This window comes from Equus przewalskii, chromosome 5 (assembly GCF_037783145.1).
Source record: "Equus przewalskii isolate Varuska chromosome 5, EquPr2, whole genome shotgun sequence".
NCBI classification, from domain to species: domain Eukaryota; kingdom Metazoa; phylum Chordata; class Mammalia; order Perissodactyla; family Equidae; genus Equus; species Equus przewalskii.
This window is the reverse complement of record NC_091835.1, coordinates 8,154,096-8,175,957: the sequence shown is the minus strand read 5'-3', so window position 1 is coordinate 8,175,957 and position 21,862 is coordinate 8,154,096. Positions and strand designations below refer to the sequence as shown.

General features: G+C 51.9%; 2 protein-coding genes across 5 annotated transcripts; one reads left to right on the top strand and one right to left on the bottom strand.

Annotated features, from left to right (window-relative positions):
* Positions 1-568: 568 nt before the first annotated feature.
* Positions 569-5,632, bottom strand: BCS1L (BCS1 homolog, ubiquinol-cytochrome c reductase complex chaperone). 3 transcript variants are annotated; one of them, XM_070618292.1, is made up of 8 exons: positions 4,751-5,632; positions 3,015-3,384; positions 2,779-2,918; positions 2,403-2,597; positions 2,065-2,128; positions 1,379-1,548; positions 1,041-1,158; positions 569-892 (listed from the first exon to the last, which is right to left on the bottom strand). In XM_070618292.1, the coding sequence occupies exons 2-8, from the start codon at positions 3,332-3,334 to the stop codon at positions 640-642; spliced, it is 1,260 nt and encodes a 419-aa protein (XP_070474393.1). In that variant the 5' UTR covers positions 3,335-3,384; positions 4,751-5,632; the 3' UTR covers positions 569-639. The 3 variants fall into 3 exon arrangements, with proteins under 3 accessions (XP_070474393.1, XP_070474392.1, XP_008535058.1); XM_070618291.1 differs by having other exon boundaries at positions 4,642-4,762; XM_008536836.2 differs by lacking the exon at positions 4,751-5,632 and adding an exon at positions 4,499-4,733.
* ZNF142 (zinc finger protein 142) lies at positions 5,293-21,379 on the top strand. Of its 2 annotated transcripts, none has more exons than XM_070618260.1 (9): positions 5,293-5,433; positions 6,986-7,299; positions 10,172-10,284; positions 11,302-11,469; positions 12,390-13,214; positions 14,982-15,159; positions 15,916-18,850; positions 19,483-19,588; positions 20,494-21,379. In XM_070618260.1, exons 3-9 carry the CDS (start codon positions 10,176-10,178, stop codon positions 20,961-20,963), a joined length of 4,791 nt encoding a protein of 1,596 aa, XP_070474361.1. In that variant the 5' UTR covers positions 5,293-5,433; positions 6,986-7,299; positions 10,172-10,175; the 3' UTR covers positions 20,964-21,379. The 2 variants fall into 2 exon arrangements, with proteins under 2 accessions (XP_070474361.1, XP_070474360.1); XM_070618259.1 differs by having other exon boundaries at positions 9,685-10,284.
* Positions 21,380-21,862: the final 483 nt, after the last annotated feature.

The window sequence follows — 21,862 nt, the reverse complement described above, 5'->3', positions numbered from 1 at the left end:
CAGCCTGTGAAGTATGGCTCTCTTCCTAAATTCTGGCAACAGTGGAGTGTGGCAAGGTAGCCCCAACTTCGCTCTGAAGTCTGTTCTCCCGGGAGATTGGGGCCTGGGTAAAGATGGTTTAACGTCTCAGCTAGTGTAGTGGGTTTCAGGGAAAACTGGATGCCAATATTTAAGCAGAATATGCAGGAACCATCCTGCCACATAACCCACTGTGTAATATGCTGACATTTATTTATTTATAGATAGATTTTTTTTTTTTTAATGTTAATGCCTTTAGGTGGATGACTGTGCTTTCTTGTTAGTCTCTCTAGCAGAGTTTGGGCAAGACCCAGAATTCCCCCCCTAGGGCCCGTCGAGGCCCCTGGAGACAGCCCGAACGGAGACACCTAAAGGGAAGGGAGTGCAATGGCCCCAAAGGTGCCAGTGATACCCAGGAACTGCCACTCCCCACTCTCCCCACTCTGTCTTAGACTGTGCCCCCAGCGCTTGTATATGTGGATGCCTGACGGCCCTCAAGCCATCTGCAACTGCAGCCCCTGCTCTTGACTCAAGTACCAGTACAGTCAGGTCAGAGACCATAGCAGTGAGGCAGGTGTTTATTGACCTCCTAGAGCAGGAGAGCTGAGCACAGCCTGGCTGTCACCTCCTCAGGGACTCAGCATTGTGGACTGCCCCTGCAGGGTCATTTTTATACAGCATGAAGTAGCCCTGCACGTGGGCAGGACTGATCTGAGTTGTAGCTTGAAGGACACGTTCTGCAAAGGCCTCAGCCAAGGAAGGTGCTTGCCCTGGATAGAACCTCTGGAACATCTGGGTCAGCTGCCAGTGTGAGCAGTAGCCCACGTACTCCTTCAGGTCTACTCGCCCAGGGCGTATCAGGGCAGGGTCCAGCCTAAGGAGGAGGCAGCAAAAGCAGAGTCACGAGCAACAGTGCCAACAGCACTCCAAGAAAGGATGGTCCCCTCTGAACCTCCTGATCCTCCCAAAGTGCTGAGGGGGTGGAGTCTTGCCTCTCAGTCCCAGAGTGCCTCACTTTGTACCTGTCAACATGGTTGGTGGTCATGAACACAATGCGTGCCTCGGTGGAAGCCACACCATCCAAGGCATTGAGCAGTCCACTGAAGGTGAGACGACCTAGACCTTGGTACTTCACTGGATCTAGAGGAAGGCAGAGGTAAAGAAGTATGGGTGGTCAGAGCCCTACTTAGAATGAGCAGCCCCTTCTACTCTCCACCATGTTCCCCTCTTTAGTGCCTCTTGTTGCTAACCCAGGCATCCTCCATCAGCCCTCTGGATTTCCACTGGCTTCCACTGTTCTTCATTTACTCCTATATCTCATTTGCAAGCACTCCTCCTTCCCTCAACTCCCCTTACTTACTCTCTGCAGCCAGGTCTCGACTGAGAAAGGCAGCATCCACATCCTCCAGGAGCACCAGGCTCTGCTGTGGGGCCACACTCAGCAGGTGGTTGAGCCGGTCATCGGAGAGGCTGGAGTCTGTCAGACTCAGGAGACAGATGCTGTGCTCCAGTTCCCCAGCCAGGGCTGTGCTATGGAGGATGGCATAACAGGTGGTTGGCAGCCTGGAAACTTGTCTTTGGGCCCAGCTGCTTGTTCCTCACTGTACTAGGTGTGTGTCAGAGGCCGAACCCCTCCACCTTCCCACGCTAATGTTCCATGTCTCATGTTTATTCAAGTCCCTGTTGCTCACATTATCTTTTCCAACCCTATCAACCCAGTTGTTCTCCAGTTTGAGGGTTAAGAGAAATTTTTTTTTTAAAGATTGGCATCTGAGCTAACAACTGTTGCCAATCTTTTTTTTTTTTCCTGCTTTATCTCCCCAAATCCCCGCCCCCCCCCCACCCCCCAGTACAGAGTTGTATATCTTAGTTGCAGGTCCTTCTAGTTGTGGCATGTGGGACGCCGCCTCAATGTGGCCTGGCATGCGGTGCCATGTCCACGCCCAGGATCCGAACTGGCGAAACCCTGGGCCGCTGCAGCGGAGCACGCAAACTTAACCACTTGGCCATGGGGCCAGCCCCAAGAGAAATACTGATTCTACTCACATAAAACTGCTCTTTCCGCAACCAGGGGGCCCATAAAGCAGATAGCCACGTCTGTAGGGAATGCCTAGGAATACAGCCAGGATGATCATCAAGACCTAAGATGAGTCATGTTCTCTGCCCCAGATGTCCACATTCATTTCCAACCCTGCTCCCTGGAGGCCTGATGACCTTGGTATTGGAAGAAAACATCCCTGTGGGCAACTTCTGTTTCCCCTTCCTCTCTGGGAATTGGGCTGGAGCTGTATATTTGCCCCATCTGGCAACAGAGACCAGCCTGTTTCCTCCTGCTCTAACACCACATCAAAAACAGCCCAGCCAAGCCCCCAGCTGCTTCTCACCTCTGTCAGTGTACCACTTAGGGTTATCGATGAATTCCCGGATGTCTCTGACAATTCGGTCAGCCAGACCCTGTTCTAGAACCACAGAACTCAGTGGGCGGCGGCGGCGTGGATAGCCAAAGGGACGCCATTCAGAGCCCATGGCTGTGTACATCACTGTCTTCCCTTCCTCCTGCTGCAAGGCTAGCTCTCGAGCTGGGAGCGGGCAGATGAGAGAAAACCAATCATTCCTCTCTACCAAGCAACTAAGCAGAGCTGTGCCAGAACAGCCTCCCCCTGGCCCCTTGGTCCCAGGGGCTGAGATCCTCTTCTCCAAGTTTCTCCTCCTCTGATGTCAAATGCCCCCATCCCTGCAGCCCCACTATAAAGCCCACACCTTCCTCCAGGATGTTGAAGAAAACTTTGCGGTCAGTGCCCAGAGCTGTGAAGGTAACAGATTCCCAAGGAGTCCCAGTCTGCAGGTCTATCATCTGCATCTGTCGGCTTCGTTCCACTCGGATCCATTTCCCCTGATACCTGAATGAAAATGGTCAAGATGGGTTGAATGAATGGGTCACACCCAGCTCCCTTCATTCTCCTACTCTCAGAGCCCTCCCTGGCTCCCAGCCTTACCAGATAAAGTGGTTTCCAGGGCTAGGAACAAATTCAAACTTCGTGGAGATGTGGCCACTCTCATGCTGAAGGTATGAAGTCTCGACACTGAGGTGCTGAGTCCGGGTACTGTGGCGGGTGAGCCAGCTAAGCAACCAGGCATAGCTCCTGTCTCGAGCAGGGACTTCCAGTGTGATCATGTAATGGCGCCGGAATGCCACCAGCCCCAGCTGGGCACCCTTCCGGGCCAGGGCCAGGGCTGTGCCCACACCCACCAGCCCAAATCCAGCCCCAAAGTAAGGATTGTCCTTCAGGGCCAGAACAAAGTCTGAGAGGGGCATCTTGAAAGGGAGACAACCAAACTTTACAGGCCTGGAGGCATTTTCAAAACCTGGGGATGGGGAGCAGTGGAGATGGGACAAAGCACAAGATTAGCTCAGAAATGCCTCCACAATCCCTCCTCACTCCTGCCCCTTCCCTCCTGCAGAAGCTGGGAGCAGGAAGGACAGGTCAGCACCACTGTGTGCTTCAATATCCTCTCTCTGGGGGTGGGGTGGGCCTGTGCTGGAACGCACGGGCTGAGACTCCAGGCCCCATGCCCTTCATTATCCTGTTCATACTTCACTTTCCTGCCATAGGACTATATCTGGAGATTCCCTAAACCTGAGAAAACAATGTGACTGGCTTCACATCAGGATAGTGGATGGACAGAATGTGTGTGGTCTCTGAGACCAACTGAGATAGGAAGGGGTCCACTAGCCAGAGTGAACAGGGGATGAAGAAGCCATTCTCTTCTACTGACCTGTCAGTAACCCCATGCCTTGTTACCACGAGTAACATCCTTCACATTTCCTCTCCTTTACATGCCCAATTCCTAATGTCCTGTTGAGCCCTTTATTACTTTGCACCTAAACTCTCTTTAAAATTAATTTTAGTTCTTGAAACGACATCTTAATGGGTCTCGACCTCCTGCTTCACCAAACTGCTACACAGGGGTCCAGATCCTTCTTTACAAGGATCTGCTTCAATCGTTTTACTCTCCCTACTCCAACACACCCAATGGCTGCTCCCAACAGACCCCTGAATTAGATAAAAACTCCTCTGTCTGATACTCAAAACCCTCCACAACACGGAGCCCAGCTACTTTTTATGGCTTGGCTCCCAATAATCCCTGTTGAACAAATATGCAAACAACCTCACTCCTTGCACAAGCAGTTCTCTTGACTCGGAATGCCCATTCTACTTCATTTCCTCCATTCTCTCCTACTGATGTCCTGCTCATCTGCTACTTCCTCAATGGAGATTTTCCCGAATTGCCCCCAATAAAACTTGACCTGTTGTAACTCTAGACTGTAAGATCCCGAGGGGTAGGAGGCCAAATCGTTTCTAATACACTCCCCCGCCCCCTGCCACTTTGCTCTGCGCCCGGCACGCAGGGCAGTAAATTGACAGCAGTGACCTCGGCTGAGGCTCAACTCAGAACAGGATCCAGAATTCCAAAATACCTATGCATGGAAGGCCATAGACAAAGCCCTTTCCGCTGCCGGTCCTTGTGCGAAGCCCAGAAGCCCCCTCCCGAACCCCTCAGCAGCCCAGGTGGCGGCTCCAGCAACGTGGTTCGCAGCAACTACTCACTCCACCCCCTTACCGCCAAGACTCTCTGGCCCTCCCTCTCTATGGTTTCACCCCTCCGCGCTTGAGGGAAGCGCCGCTCGGTCCCGCCCCCGAGTTCTTTCATCTACTTCCGCCACACCCACCAAGAAGGCCATGCCACTCTGCTCCGTAGCTCTCGATGGTAGTCCGTGGGCGTCACGGCCGGGCTGGGGTGGGCGGTGAAAAACGATAGAGAAAACCATAGAGTACTCCGCCAGCGGCCAAGAGGAAGAGAGAGTGGCCTCTATACGCCCATCGTCCTAGAGGCGGCTGGACCGGAGGCGGTCGCACGAAGGGAGTCCCGGGAGGCCGCTCCAGCTGCTGGTCGACCATAGAGATGCGGCTCCTGCTGGCCCTGGGCGGGGAGGTGAGTGAGCCGCTGCGGGGCGGGAACTATAGCAGGCAGTGCGGGTGAAGCGGGCTGGAGGCAAAAGTTTTTCGAACCCCAGGATGAGGGTGGGCCTGGGCGGCGGGAACCCTTGGGAGGAGGTGCTGAAGGGAGCGCGCCGACGAGCCGGGCCCCGGCGCATCACATCAGCCGCCCGGGGGCCTCAGCCGCGTCACTGCTCTGGACCGCGCCCGGTTACCCGCTGCCTCTCCTCAGGACCATGATCATGACGATGCTCTATCTCAAGCCTTGCAGGTTACAAAACACCTTTCCCATTCGCCGGATCTTTTGATTCCCGCTGCCGCCCAGCGATGTAAACGCTGTCATCGCCTCCACTTTACAGATAGGAAAGCTGAGGCCTAGAGAAGCGACGTGACTGTAGCTGTCCGAGGCCATGCGGTGAGTCGCACCCCACAGACAGCTGGAAACCCGGGTGCCTTGGTCCCCAGGCCGAGTCTCAATCTTTCTCCAGGCTTTCTCTCTGCCTTAATTTGCCCTTTCCGTTCCTCAGTGCCCCTGCCCCAAAGATAAGCTCATTTGTTCTCTTGTGCCCGCCTGTCTTCCACCTCAGCCCGCCTTCCAGCGGCTGAAGGTTCTCAATCTAGGCCTCACCGTGTCCTCCTTGGCTGCCCCCTGAGGCCATATATGGCAGAGCTGCCAGATTTTCCAGAGCAGGACGATAATCAGTAATTGAAGGCTCCGGTTCCCAGAGGATCCTTTGACCCCGCCACCTTCTGAATCCCCGTGATCTGAGATTTTGAGTTGCAGGATTCTCACCTGCAACCTAATTTCCTAGCCCTAAGCCCTTACTTGATCTCCATGACTTCATTTCATCAAGTGTTTACTGTCATTCTTATTAATTACTAATTATTCAGTTTAAGCTAATTTTAGCCATATATAACAGGATATGCCATTTAGTTAGCATTCGTTTCTCAGTTGTGTTCCAGTGTTCCATATGAGGCCATAGTCAGTGAGTTTGAAATTTCTCCAGATGGCTTACTTTATGTGTAAGGAACCTAGGGAGAAACCTAGCTTGGTATCTTGGTAGAAACCTAGCTTTGCTCTGATGCATCTCCGTGTCTACACTTCTTCACTAGAACCCCCTTATTTGTCCAACTTGCATAGATTGTTGGTGGTTTGTGTTCAGTGAAGGGATAACGCCAATAAACTCCACTCAGAAAGCTCCAAGTCTCGGCAGGGAGCCTGATAGGTAAACAACAGTGCAGTGGGACACAGTTTTTGATAAGGTTATGTACGAGGTGCCATTAGGCCCGGGCGCGAGAGAGAGAGAAACTTAGATAAGCAGTGTCAGGAAGCCTTCACCGTGGAAGTGACATTTGTGCAGATTCTTAAAGGATAGTTAGGATTTGGTTAGGCAGACAAGAAGAGAGAGAGAGACAGAGACGGTGTGGAAGCAAAAGAGAATGTAGTGAGTCTGAGGAATGGCAAATCATTGGTATGATTGGTCCAGAGATCCGTCAAGGAGAGAGGTGGAAGATGAGTCTGGAGAGGTCAGCAGGGGTCAGGTCATGAAGGAAGGGCTTTATACCCATGCTAAGGAATAGTACGATCATAAAATGTTAAGAGGGGAAGGGACGTCTGCGATCCCTTGGCCCCACCCAATTTTGTTGCACATAAGAAAACTGAGACCCAGGTTGCTTAATGATTTGACCAAGGTTACTTAGCTCTGAGAAACATAACCTGCAGTCATTACTATATTGGCCAGAACTTGTTTTAGCTCTCTTCTGATATGGACCCTTGTTATCATTTTTATGCTTTTTGTTCTAAACGTTGTCATAAAAAAAACTTCTGGGTTAACTAGGCATGGCATGCCACCATGCAAGGAAATGCCTAAGTATGCAGGCACTGGGCTGTGCACCTGCACCAGCTGGGAAGAAAGTGATAGGTCTAACTATATTTTGTTTGGTGTCTCTTCTGGTTGGTTTATCAGCACTTAAGAGGCCACAGCACACAAGTTGGTGGTGATGACAGACCCCGTGTTGGACTCACGGCCGGCCAACAGCACTGGGGAGATGGATGGACTGTGCTCTGAGCTGTTGCTGATCCCCCCACCTCTCTCAAACCGTGGAATTCTGGAGCCCCTCCAGAGCCCCTGTCCTTCTGGGAACCCCACACCTTTGCCTGCTGACCCAGGCTGCCTGCTGGTAGAAGCCACAGCAACTGAAGAGGACACAGGGAACATGGAGATCATTGTAGAAGCAGTGGCTGGAAACCTGTCCCCAGGTGCTCCTGGAGAGACCCCAGGTACAAACACAGTTGCTAGCAGGCCAGTGGAACAAGCAGCCCTGGGGTTTTCTCTTTGCTATTTTTGGTCCTTCTATAAAAATATGATGAGAACACAAGATAGCATCCTATTTTTATCCTTAGAGATGTTTTGATTTGACTTGCAGTTGGTGAATGTTGATTGAAGGTTGGCGAGGTGGTGCACAACCTTGTACCAAGCTCTTGGCAGTCTGTCCCTCCGAGGGCATCACGTCTGCTAGGCGGTAATCCAGAAGGGAAGACCTTTCTGCCACCTCTGCCCAATCCTTACTCCCGTAGTCCTCGGGGACTCTTTCCTCCATATTGACCTTCCCACCCAGGAACTGCAGCCAGGGATTAGGCAAAAGGCCTAGCCTCTCTCCACCCCCTGAGTTTGGCAGGGCTCCCCAGAAGTAATCTGGTATTTCCCTGCCCTAGTTTCTTGTGTGTAACACACTTAACTCATCCAAGGCATGTTAAGAGTGGGAGTTGAGTATTTATATTTATGCTAGAAGAACGGTTCTCTCTTTTATTCTTCCCGTATCCACAACTTCTTATTTTTAGGTAACTTCCCTGTTTTTTAACTGCCATCCTCCAGGTACAGTTGTTACAACTTCTCTTGGCAGTGTATAAAGAATACTGGAAAAGATTTGCTAATTTGATCATATGATATTTCTAAACTTATATGTGGTGAAAGAAATAATAAAGAAAGAGAAAACCTGGGGAAAATATTTGCAATATATAAGAAAGAGTCGAGGCCGTCCCGGGGCCGAATGGTTAAGTTCGCATGCTCCGCTGCGGCGGCTCAGGGTTTTGCTGGTTCGGATCCTGCGCACGGACATGGCACCGCTCGTCAGGCCACCCTGAGGTGGCATCCCACATGCCACAACTAGAAGGACCCACAACTAAAATGTGCAACTGTGTACTGGGGGGATTTGGGGAGAAAAAAGCAGAAACAAAACAAAACACATGCAATATAAGAAAGAGTCAATGTTTTTAAAATTCAAAGAGCCCCATAATATGAAAAAGAAACAATTTTTACAAAAAAGAGAAAAATCTACATGTAGTTCACTAAAGAAGAAATAAACATAGTCAGTAACCATAGGGATTCTTAATCTCACTATCACAAATTCCGGTTAAAAATAACTATGAGATACCATTTTTGTTTCTCAACTTTGGCAAAAATTAAATGTTTATTATAATACCTAGTGTTGGTGAGGCTGTGGGGAAATAGACACTATCCTATAGCCCATGGAGAGTATAAATTAGCATCAACTTTTAGGGTTAATTTATCTATATTACAAATTTTAAAATACACATACTCTGACCCCGTAATTCCACTTACAGGGATCTGTCCTATAGAAAGACTCACACACATGCACAAGGATACAGGGATGAGGATGCAATGGAGGGTGTTCTCTGTAACGGTTGGAAACAACTCAGATGTTCATCAGTAAGGGCAAAATTTCATTTTGATTTATCTGTGCTCTGAAGTACCATGAACTGGGCAAAAAAATACAAACATGACACCCCGGGGCTGAGTCATGGCTCTGACATTGACAAGGATGGTGGCCCTGACCTCACAGGGACCCACTTCCCTCTTGTCACAGGGCACTTGGAAGACCAAGCAAGTGTTTCCTAAGCCTTTCTTTATGAAGGTCCTGCCCGTTGCCTAAGAAATGGCAGCGATTATTATAAACGTGATTTCTCCATTTTATGAATTATTGTGCCTTTGAAAATCACTTTACAGGATATGAAAGTAAAACTATGTCATTTATGTTGCAGATATTATCCCCAGACTGTCATTTTCTTCTTTTGGGAGTTTCTGATTTTTTATTTGGGCAAAATATATTGCCTTTTCTTTTTTTTTTAAAGATTTTATTTTTTCCTTTTTCTCCCAAAGCCCCCCAGTACACAGTCATGTATTTTTAGTTGTGGGTCCTTCTAGCTGTGGCATGTGGGATGCTGCCTCAGCATGGCTTAATGAGCGGTGCCCTGTCCGCACCCAGGATTTGAACCGGTGAAACCCTTGGCCCCTGAAGTGAAGCGTGCGAACTTAACCACTCGGCCACGGGACCGGCCCCTGTATTGCCTTTTCTTATTGCTTTCTGGATTTGGTTAATTCTTGTTACATTCATTTAACAAATATTTATTAAGTACCTACTTTGTGCCAAGTATTGTGCTTGATACTGGGAATCTAAATGCATGTGCATGATAGGCCGGCCCTGACCGGATGGGGCTTAGAGTCCAGGTGTAGAACCAGACTTAAAGTCCATCTTCACTCCCCAAATATTAAAAGATTCTCCTACGTTTTCTACTAGTAACTAACTCCTTTGAGTCTCATTCCATCTGATTCTGTGCCTTTCTCTGTCGGTCCTCTGCCTGCAGGTGTCCTGGTAAAGGTGGTGGAGGTGTACTTCTGTGAGCGCTGTGAGCAGAGCTTCGCAGAGCCCACTCTGCTGGCCCTGCACCAGTGCACTGAGACCCTTATACAGCCTGTGCAGGGCCTCTCTAGCCCCCCATGCTCTGTAGAGCTGCCCCCCAGCAACCTCTCTCTCCCTGGCCCTCTGCAGGGCCAGGGCCCACCAGATAGCCCCCTGTCGTGCCCCGTGTGTAGACAGGAGTTTGCCCAACCCCAGGCCCTGAAGAGCCACTTCAAGATTCACCGGGGCACTCCTGACATCTTCTCCTGCCCAGAGTCTGGCTGTGTGTTCTCCGCTGAAGATCGCAAGGGTCTGCAGCACCACCTGAGGCAGACCCACAGAGTGGTTCCTGTGCCCTGTTCTTTCCGGGGCTGTCCCCTGCTCTTCGGGAGCCAGCAGGGCATGGAGCTGCACCGGCAGGCCCATTACCCATTCCACTGCAACCTTTGCAGCTTCATGGGCTCCAACGTCAAACTCTTCCGGCAGCACCAGCGGAGCCATGGGGCCGGGACACAGGGAGAACTGTCTGCCGTTCAGAGTCTTCCATCACGAGAGCTGTTGCCAGGTATGAGGCCGGGGTCCCACTGTATCCTGCCTGGAATGTAGCCACAGTCGATTTTGTAGGACGCAGTTGTTCTATACAAGAATCCAGAGTAGTGGCTTAGTAGGACAGAATACTGGCTGACATGGGAAGGCATCTAGAAACCTTGGGCCGGTCAGAATATATGGGACAAAGAGCATGTCTTTGTCTATGACGATGAGTGAAATTTGGCTTTGACTGCGCTGTGTCCTTGAAGTTACTTGACCAATATTCTCTTCTGATCCATTTCAGAACTTTCTGAGGGCAAAAGCTAAAATGCCTTTCAGTGGCTATAGCCACTGGTAGAATGCCTGCACGCTCCCTCTTAGAACAAGTGGGATTGGGCGGGAGAAGCTAGAGTTATTTTAAAAAGGAACCTTCAAGGCAGGTGGTGCTTCACTGATTCTTACTCATCTTGGTCTGCAAAAAAGGGCATGTGGTGAGCAGGAGGAAATAGAGAAACCAGGCCAGGAGAGGCCAAGATTGTGATCAGAATTTGGCTTGCTAAAACTCATCTGTGCTGTGTTCCCAAAGAGAAGACCCCTTTTTCCTGGGAAATAGTCATATGTCTTTGCCTTACCAAGGCAACTTGCTAGAAGGATAGAAGGGGACAGGGTGTGACCCTGAATTGCTGAGTTGGATTTCTCAGCAGAACAGTTTAGAGGTCAGGGTATGCTCACCTGCACTGAGCCACCAGCCATTAGCCCTGAGGACTGAGCCAGGGAAGTGCAGTCTACCCATTCTCCACCTCACAGCCTCTGACCCCACTCCAGTGACCTCAGAGCTCCTACCTTCAAGGCATCTGGGGATGGTGTTATCTGAGGTTTGATTTACTTTAGGCTGGAGCATTACTGATAGCTGGAATAAATTTATATACATAGGACCCAGATTACCTTATGGTCAATGGGGGAGAGGCTGATTCTGCCAGCCAGGAAGAGAAGTACCAGCATTCAGTGCTCTCATTGGCTCCTGTAGACATCATCAAGTTTTCTGTGTCTCCAGCTCCCAAACTGCCCCCAGGAGGGGGAGAGCCTTTGGAGGAAGCAGGTACGCCCTTGCCCGGGCAGGAGTCAGCTGAAGAGGAGGACATAGAGGAAGAAGAGGAGAATGGCACCCTGAAGGACTCCCAGAAGGCCCTGGAGAAAGGCCAGGGGGCTCAGCAGTTGGAAGGTAATGACCCCATTAGGCTTGGACTGCTCGCTGGGGAGGAGTGGACTGTGGAGAGCCTGGCTTTGAAGCTCTAGGGTTTGGTTCTTCTGAGCTTTGGTTCATATCCTTTAGTTCTTAACATTCCACTTTGACATGTCTAGTGGGACAATGATAAATGAGTCAAGACTCTAGTAACACGGAGTAGGGGTAGACTGAGTTTGCTCTCCTGGGCCGGGTGTCCTGGGCAGAAAGCCCCTTTCTAGGGAAGGAGAGAGTAATATAGTATAAGAGGCCAAAGGTTATTGATGATGTGCAGCCTGTCTTCTCTGGCATTGAGCCCCCTAAGATTCTTTTCTGAATTCTTGCTTCCCAGTTTCCCAACTCAATAGAACATTTGAAACCCATCGCACAGGGAGCATATTTCCTGTCAGGGGAATACGAAAGATCTGATTGTATGTATTACCAGCTCTCTGTGGGCTAGAACTCAGGGAGTCAGTGTTTGGAAGTACGAGTACTTTACCTTCTTCTCTTCCTTTCCGCTCACTCCCTATGGGGTTCTCTTCCTTCCAACCAGCCCTGCTAATCCTTCTGCCTACCCCCATGAACAAGGGCAGGAAGAATAAGAATGTTCCATCCAGATTGTTCTTTTGAGCAGCGCTAGACTAAGGCTCAGGAATAGTGGCTGGCTGGGTAAAGCACTTCAGACAGGCCATAGCAAGGTCTGCGAAGTCCTTATGATTTTGTTTCCCTAAATACTTGAATTTCTCATCTCTTCTTGAGACTACAGTGTTTGAGATGCTGTGGTTTGGTTTCCTGGAGAGAAAGGGGAAAGGCCATACAACATTTGTGTCTGGGCAAAATAAAGTTCTCCCGTTATCTAGCCAGCTGCTGGCCTTTTGAAGAATCTCGCTCTCAACCCTCTCTGCCTTTCCCTCTCCCAGGGGATGTGGCTTCTGGCACCGAGTCCCTCTTCAAGACCCACAGGTGTCCAGAATGCAAGCGCTGCTTTAAGAAGCGGACCCATCTGGTGGAGCACCTGCATCTCCACTTCCCAGACCCCAGCCTCCAGTGCCCCAACTGCCAGAAGTTCTTCACCAGTAAGAGCAAGCTCAAGACCCATCTGCTCCGGGAGCTGGGCCAGAAGGCCCACCGCTGCCCACTGTGCCACTACAGTGCAGTGGAGAGGAATGCACTCAACCGCCACATGGCCAGCATGCACGAGGATATTTCCAACTTCTACTCGGACACCTATGCCTGTCCCGTCTGCCGTGAGGAATTCCGCCTCAGCCAGGCCCTTAAAGAGCATCTCAAGAGCCACACGGCAGCAGCTGCGGCCGAGCCATTGCCCCTCCGCTGCTTTCAGGAGGGCTGCAGCTACGTGGTGCCCGACCGCAAGGCCTTCATAAAGCACCTGAAGGAGAGCCATGGGGTGCGGGCTGTGGAGTGCCGCCATCACTCGTGTCCCATGCTCTTTGCCACAGCAGAAGCCATGGAGGCCCACCACAAGAGCCACTATGCCTTCCACTGCCCCCACTGTGACTTTGCCTGCTCCAACAAGCACCTGTTCCGCAAACACAAGAAGCAGGGCCACCCTGGCAGTGAAGAGCTGCGCTGCACATTCTGCCCCTTTGCCACCTTCAACCCAGTGGCCTACCAGGACCATGTGGGCAAGATGCACGCCCACGAGAAGATCCACCAGTGTCCTGAGTGCAGCTTCGCCACTGCCCACAAGAGGGTGCTCATCCGCCACATGCTGCTGCACACCGGTGAGATGGCTTCCCTCTCCACGGGAATAGGATAGGAGGAGGAGGACGGCAAACGTGTGCTTCCCTGTACGGACACACGGAGGGCTTCGCATGCTTTGTCTCATTTGCCTTAGCATTTCTGACATAAACCTAGTATTTGTAGTTTATAAGTCAGCCTTAATCTGAGTGTCACTCAGCTAGGAAGGTGGTCAGGCTGGGGTTTGAATCCAGGCGTCTGTTTGAGCCTGTGCTTTACACTGTGCACTGGCCTTACCCTTACGGTCCTGTCCACTTCTGCCCACCCCTAGTCAGGCTTGGGCGGGTCAGCACCCAGCCTGGCAAAGCGAAGAAACTCAGACCAGGACAGATACCTTCCTTTGCAGTTCAAGTTTTGGGATGGGCTGTGAGAGCCAGGGGGCCAGGAGGCAGAGCCATCATACCTGTCATAGCCTTGGCAGCCGTGATACTGAAGCACAGTCATGTCTGGGGGCCTGGAAGTTGCAGGTGTGTTAACTCAGACTGTTAACTGGTTACCAGCATTACTGATGCTTTGAGTGACAAGCAAATCAGGCTTCCTGCTACAGCAGCATCCCATTTGATCTCTGTGTAAGTGTCAGTGGATTGACGAGACATTAAAAAGTCTCATCAAACACTCTAGTTTGGGAGGACAGTTTTTAGGTAGCTTGGGGCAAAGCTGTTGTTCTCATTGAAAAGTTCATTTCTATACATGCTTTAGTCACAAAATCTTGTTTTTCCAAGGCCTTTCCTAAAACCTTACATCTATATAGTGCTTTATAGTTAACAGAGTACTTTCATAAATGTTCTCTCATTTAATCCATGACACCAGTCTTGTAAGGAAGGCAGGCAAAGATGAGAAACTCTGAAAAGTTTAATGGCCTGTTTCAGGGTTGCACAGCTAGTATCAGAACCAGAGCCAGAACACCACGCCGCTTGCCTGTCACCACAGAGAAAGGTCTGAGTGGTGGGCAGGGATAACAGGGAAGGGTCCAGAAGGACTGCGGCTCCCAGCCTCTCAGTGCCCAGTCTTGGCCAACTACACAGACAGCTCATCCTCGAGTTCTCACTGGGCGCTATTGAGGACTTTGGGCATCTCATTTAATCTTCATATCAACCATATGAGGTCAGTATTTTGTTGCCCCTGTTGTGGAGACAAGGACACTGAGACTTAGAGGGTTAAATGACCTGCCCCAGGCCACAGTGAATAGTCTCTGTGCATCAGCCTCTTCCTCTGTAGAAGGAGGTCGCATAATACCTGCCTCCTAGGGCTGTCGTGAGGATTCAGTACAAGGAGGCATTTCTGTAAAGCGCTCAGAAAGGTGTCTGGCACATGGTGAGCACTATATAAATGTGGCTAATCCTTATTACTGTGTTGGACTCCAGAGTCAGAGTTCTTAAGCCCTGTGTTGTATTGCCTAAGTTTTTCTCCTTCTCTTCCACAAAACTGGAAGGAGTCAGGCTAAGTGGAGCAGTTGGCCATTAGTGCCAAGAAGCTGTCTAACAAATCAGGAGTGGACTGTAGAGCTAGTTTTGAAAAGCTCAGTCTTCACTTTTCTGCCATCTTCGCTGATGCTGGAGCAAGGAGTGGCTGTCTGAGAGGGCAGAGAAGCAGCAGTGACTGTGAGATGAGCACATCAGGTAGCTGTGGAGCTTTAGCACCTGCTGGCACGAGGGCAAGCTTGCTGGGAAAAATAGTCTGTTTGCTCACTTGATCTGCGTCTGACCTTTGTTTTCTCCCCTCATCCCCAACTACCCCCATCCCCACGTAAGGCGAGAAGCCTCACAAGTGTGAGCTGTGTGACTTCACGTGCCGAGACGTGAGCTACCTATCCAAGCACATGCTGACCCACTCCAACACCAAGGATTACATGTGCACTGAGTGTGGCTATGTCACCAAATGGAAGCACTACCTCAGTGTGCACATGCGAAAACATGCAGGCGACCTCAGGTATGAGTGCACGCATCCCCCCCATCCCTCTCCCAAGACCCTTATGCTAAGCTCGCCTCCTCTGGGATTCAACTTCTGGCCCTGTTGCTCTTCTGGCCTCCGAGAGACTGCTCCTAACACCCTCTCTGCTCCTCTCATCTCCACTCCATTGCTTATAGCTGGCCTCTGTGCCTGTGGCCTGGTCTGCATGGTGAGAGCTCTCTGGGCTCAGGGAAGGGAGGACAGACCCAGAGACTAAGGTGTCACTTGAGTTCTCAGAGTCCAGTCCTGGGAAAGTAGAGGGACAACATTTGTGGCCACAATCCTGGCCATTTCCAGATCCAGCCAAGTTCCCCTCTGATCTGTTGGCACAGCTGGCTAGGGGTTTTTCCTTAGCTTTCATGCCTTCCTGGGAGAATAAGGAACTGAGCACAGAAACCTGCCCTGTGGGACTGTAGCCATGTCAGCTCCTTAGAAGTCCACAGTGGGTTGCTGATTCATGATATCTTCCCTTTAGGAGGCAATATAGAGCTGGCGTTAGAACTCGAGCCTTGAAGCTAGACTGTCTCTACCCTTCACTTCCTTTGTAACCTTAGGCAAGTTATTAACTTCTGTAAAATATATATGTATGTCATAGGGTAGTGGAAAAGAAGATTAAATTAGGTGATGCATGTATACTGCTGAAGGTAGAGCCTGGCCCATAGTAAGTATTTCTTTAGCGACCGTTGGTTGTTATGATTCAATTATAATTGTGACTCCTTCTCCCCCTCCTCACAGATACCAGTGCAACCAGTGCTCCTACCGCTGCCACCGGGCCGATCAGCTGAGCAGCCACAAGCTGCGGCACCAGGGCAAGTCCCTGATGTGTGAGGTGTGTGCCTTTGCTTGCAAGCGGAAGTACGAGCTACAGAAGCATATGGCTTCCCAGCACCACCCCGGCACGCCAGCCCCACTCTACCCCTGCCGCTACTGCAGCTACCAGAGCCGCCACAAGCAGGCCCTGCTGAGCCACGAGAACTGCAAGCACACGCGCCTCCGCGAGTTCCGCTGTGCCCTCTGCGACTACCGCACCTTCAGCAACACCACCCTCTTCTTCCACAAGCGCAAGGCCCACGGCTACGTGCCTGGGGATCAGGTCTGGCAGCTCCGCTATGCCAGCCAGGAGCCAGAAGAGGGGCCCAGGCAGTGCCCGACACCCCCAGCAGACTTAGAGCCCTCAAGCCAGCTGTCTGCCCAGCCTGAGGGGCTGGACCAAGACCCTGGGACTGTGGTGGACCCCAGCTTGGACCAGGCACTGCAAGAGACCAGTGAGGAAGACAGCAGCAGGAGACAGGATGGCAGTGAGGTTCCCCAGGGGGCTGGCCTGGTTGGCAGCCCCAGTCCAGCAGAGGTGGATGAGGGCGGCTGCACGCTGCACCTAGAGGCCCTGGGAGTGGAGCTGGGGCCTGTCGCCGAGCCACCCCTTGAGGAGATCGCTGAAATAGCCCCTGTGGAGTTCAGGCCCTTGGATCCCTCAGGGCCGCTAAGACTGGAAGAGCCAGAATCAACTTTGACAGAGCTGTCTACCTTTGAAGGTGCTGGGACTTCTGGTTTGGGTGCTGAAGAAGAGCCCATTCTGGAAAAGCCAGTCCCTGAGCGCGCCAGAAGTCCCCCTTCCTCAGAAGATCCCCCTAACAGCTGGGTGGGACCCTTCAAGGCAACTCCACCTACGGAGACAGCACCCCTGCCCCAGTTCCCTGAATCAGAGTTGTTACTCAAGGCCCTAAGGAGGCAGGACAAAGAACAGGCAGAGGCCCTGGTGCTGGAGGGGAGGGTTCAGATGGTGGTGATACAGGGAGAGGGGCGGGCTTTCCGCTGTCCACACTGTCCTTTCATCACCCGCCGGGAGAAGGCGCTGAGTCTGCACTCTAGGACTGGGTGCCAGGGCCGCCGAGAGCCCCTGCTGTGCCCTGAGTGTGGGGCGAGCTTCAAGCAACAGCGTGGCCTCAGCACCCACCTGCTGAAGAAGTGCCCTGTTCTGCTCAGAAAGAATAAGGGTTTGCCCAGAGCAGATTCACCCATCCCTCTGCGTCCTCTGCCCCGGGGCACCCAGGCCTCAGAGAATGCAGAAGGTGGGAAGCCCCCACCTGCACCATTAGAAGTAGAGCTGGTGCTCCTAAAAGATGCTGCTTCTGAGCTTCCTAGGGAGCCAGAAGAAATAGAGGAGACTCTGGCCACGCTCTCTGGCTCCACAGTCCCTCCTGCAGGAAACTGCTCACCCTCAGAGACCCCTGAGAAGTTCCACTTTGAGCAGGGCAAGTTTCACTGCAACTCCTGCCCGTTCCTTTGTTCTCGGCTCTCCTCCATTACGTCCCACGTGTCTGAAGGCTGCCGCGGGGGACGTGGTGGGGGAGGAAAGCGAGGGGCCTCCCAGACCCAGCCTGTTGTGTCCCCACTAAGCAGTGGGGACTCTGCTCCCCTAAGCAATGGGAATACAGAGTGCAGCCCTGGTGATGGGGACACAGCTCTGGTTGCAAAGCAAAAGGGGGCTCGCTTCTCCTGCCCCACGTGTCCCTTTAGCTGCCAGCAGGAACGGGCTCTGAGGACTCACCAGACCCGGGGATGCCCCCTTGAGCAGTCTGGAGAGCTGCACTGTGGCCTCTGCCCGTTCACTGCTCCTGCTGCTGCTGCCCTGAGGCTCCACCAGAAGCGGAGGCACCCCACCGCATCCCCAGCCCGTGGCCCCCGGCCCCCTCTTCAGTGTGGGGACTGTGGCTTCACCTGTAAGCAGAGCCGGTGCCTACAGCAGCACCGGCGCCTCAAGCACGAAGGCGTGAAGCCACATCAGTGCCCTTTCTGTGACTTTTCCACCACAAGACGGTATCGGTTGGAGGCTCACCAGTCCCGACACACAGGTGTTGGCCGCATCCCCTGCAGCTCCTGTCCTCAGACATTTGGTACCAACTCAAAACTGCGCTTGCACCGGCTGAGGGTCCACGACAAAACACCCACGCACTTCTGTCCACTCTGTGACTACAGTGGCTACCTTCGCCACGACATCACTCGCCATGTCAACAGCTGCCACCAGGGCACCCCGGCCTTTGCCTGCCCCCAGTGTGAGGCCCAGTTCAGCTCTGAGACAGCACTCAAGCAGCATGCTCTGCGCAGGCATCCTGAGCCTACACCCCCAGTCCCGGGCTCTCCCACAGAGGCCACTGAGGGCCCCCTGCACTGCTCCCGCTGTGGGTTGCTGTGCCCCAGTCCTGCCAGCCTGCGAGGACACACCCGTAAACAGCACCCCCGGCTCGAGTGTGGGGCTTGCCAGGAGGCCTTCCCCAGCCGGCCAGCACTGGATGAGCACCGGAGGCAACAGCATTTCAGCCACCGCTGCCAGCTCTGTGACTTTGCTGCCCGGGAGCGGGTGGGCCTGGTGAAGCACTACTTGGAACAGCATGAGGAGACTTCAGCAGTGGCAGCAGCCTCAGATGGGGATGGGGATGCTGGCCAGCCGCCTCTGCGCTGCCCCTTCTGTGACTTTGCCTGCCGCCATCAGCTGGTGCTAGATCACCATGTGAAAGGGCACGGGGGCACCCGGCTCTACAAGTGCACCGACTGTGCTTACAGCACCAAGAATCGGCAGAAGATCACCTGGCATAGCCGCATCCACACCGGGGAAAAGCCCTACCGCTGTCACCTCTGTCCCTATGCCTGTGCTGACCCCTCTCGCCTCAAGGTAAGGTCAGGGGCCATGGGGGCCAGGGATGGAAGGAGTGCAGGCTGTGGAGTTAAACTGCCTGGGTTCTCTAATCCTGACTCTTCCAAGTATTAGCTCTGTGACCTGGTCAAGTTCCTTAACTTCTCCAAGCCTCAGATTCCTCATCTGTAAAAAGGGGATAATACTTCATAGGATTGTTCCAAAGATAAAAGTCCATAATATATGCGAGGCATTGATAAAGGCATGCAATAGGTTGGGGATAATTTGGATGATAATAACAGCTAACATTTATTGAGCACTTACTGTATGCTGGAGAGTGTAATTTTAATCTTTTCAAAACTATGAGATATAGTTACTTTCACTGCTTCCCGCTTTACAGAATAATAAACTGAGAATTAGAGGTTAAGTCATCCAAAGACACAGTGATAAGTGGCAGAGCTGAGATAGGGCAGACCTACGGGTAGGCTAATGGGTTAGGTTTGTGTCAAAGTGACCAGGTCCTGATTGGTACTAGGAATCTGGATAGGATCAGAGCAGGGAATGGGATTATCTGCCAGCAGTTTCTCTGCCTACTTGCCCTAATTCCACATCTAATGCGTACCAAGGGGTGCACATCTTCTGGGTAGATTCTTTGTTCTTCCCCCCTCCAGTACCATATGAGGATTCACAAGGAGGAACGGAAGTATCTGTGTCCCGACTGTGGCTACAAGTGCAAGTGGGTCAACCAGCTCAAGTACCATATGACCAAGCACACAGGTGAGTCTGCATGGTTTTGACGGGCCCAAGGGCTTCCCGGGTTCCCTGGCACACCCAACCTGCCTAGTGTGGTGTCTGTCCTTATTCAGATTCAGGATGCACATCAAGTTTCACAGTGAGGGTAGTGGGTAGTCTGAATAGCTTCCCAACACACTGAAGACCTGTCAGAGTCGGAAGAGGGATAAACCTGAGAGTCTGGGCCTTTGTTCTTTGCAAGAGCTTCCTGGGTGATTGTGGCACAAAGTTGAGAACCCCCCAACTCAAACATGAGTGACTAGCTGGTTCCTACACAGACATGATGGAATATCATGAGTAAGGAGGAGAGAGTGGAGGGTTCACCTGTTTTAACTTATCCCTCTTTCCTCCTGGGCATGGAGTCCATGAACTGTGGGCTCTCAGAAAAAGGTTGACGATGGTGTGCCTGTGATTATTGCATATGGTCCGCCATGTAAAGGAATGACCAGATGTATTTCAAGACCCTCTGCATTTATGAATGCCACTTCTTTTGCCTCCACCTTTTCCCTTAGGCACTTTCTTTTACATCTTGAGTTGAACAAGGAGTTATATTTAAATGGATTCCCAAATTTCGAGTACCCCATGACCAAAAGGGGGTTGGAATTCCCCAAGTGGAAATCCTATCATATTTGAGTATTCATTGTTACCAGGGGGCTACTTAGGGGTCCAGTTAGTTATCAGCATACATTGAGCACTCACTGTATACAAGGGGCTGTGTTGCGAGAAGGACATAGAAATGTCAGACAAGAATGGAACATTCCAAAGATAAGGTCATTAGTCAGCTTGCTGCTTGTGTTTTTTATGCCCCAGAATCACAGTGACTCTTATGGTCCACTGAACCTTGTTCCACCCCCTTCAACGGTGATTTGTTCCCTTGCCCTGTCTTCCAGGACTGAAGCCATACCAGTGTCCCGAGTGTGAGTACTGCACCAACCGAGCTGATGCACTGCGCGTACACCAGGAGACACGGCACCGGGAAGCACGGGCCTTCATGTGTGAGCAGTGCGGCAAGGCCTTCAAGACGCGCTTCCTGCTGCGCACCCACCTCCGCAAACACAGCGAGGCCAAACCCTATGTGTGCAATGTGTGCCACCGCGCTTTCCGCTGGGCTGCTGGCCTGCGCCATCATGCCCTCACCCACACTGACCGCCACCCCTTCTTCTGCCGCCTCTGCAGCTACAAGGCCAAGCAGAAATTCCAAGTGGTCAAGCACGTGCGCAGGCACCACCCTGACCAGGCTGACCCGAACCAGGGCGTAGGCAAAGACCCCACCACACCCACAGTGCACCTGCATGACGTGCAGTTGGAAGACCCTAACCCTCCTGCTCCTGCTGCTCCCCCAACTGGACCTGAAGGCTGAGAGCCTACCCCGCCTCCCAGACAAGAAGAGGGCGTGGCCCAGGCTGCAGACTGGAACCAGAGCCAGCCTGAGGAGCTCAGGGCCTACGCAAGGGCTGGCTTTTGGGGTGTCAGAGTGGCTGGAACCCTCTTGGGACTCTGGCTATAGTACTTTGAGGTTGACGGCTACATAAAAGAGAGACATGGACCACAAATTGCTTTCTTGTTGGGGCACGCTGTGTTTTTAACCTGTGAGTTCCTAATTTCTTCCTCATTACTCCACCAAAGTCCCTGGCCATATGATCTTGGTTTTACCCATTCCATCTTCTCTTTCCTTCTTACTAGGTCAAGTCCTATTTTCTTTCAGCATCCTCAAACAGTTGTATCTAACCGCATGTGCTGTTGTGCCTAATGCTCTATAAAGCATGTTAAACAGAATGGTTACTAGCTCATAGACTCCTGCAAGTCCCTGTCTTAACATTTCCAGGCTGTCCTCTCAATCTGCCCTGTCCCCTCAGACCTCTGCCTCTCCTTTGTCTCCTTCCACCTTCACCGAGTGACTGATTCTGAAACAGGCCCAGCTCTGCCTTCTCTCTGGCCTTGAGCCTGTCCTGGCCCTCGCCTGCTCCCTATTTCCCAGCCCCTTTGTCTGCCTCTGCAGGGAGCATTGCCACCTACTATGCATCCTCCTGGAAGTGGCTGTAATTCAGCCTCAGTCCTCAGACTGGCCTGGCAGCTACACTAGAGTGAAAGCACAGGAACAGTGTAAAAGGCGGGGACGGGGAGGCACCTCTCCTCTCTAATGCAGAGGTCTGTATGAGCCTCACAGTGGCAGTGTAATCAGTTGTCTCAACTGGGACACACTGGAGAAATTAAATAGGGTACTGTTAGGAATTGTACTGGGATAATAGACATAACCCA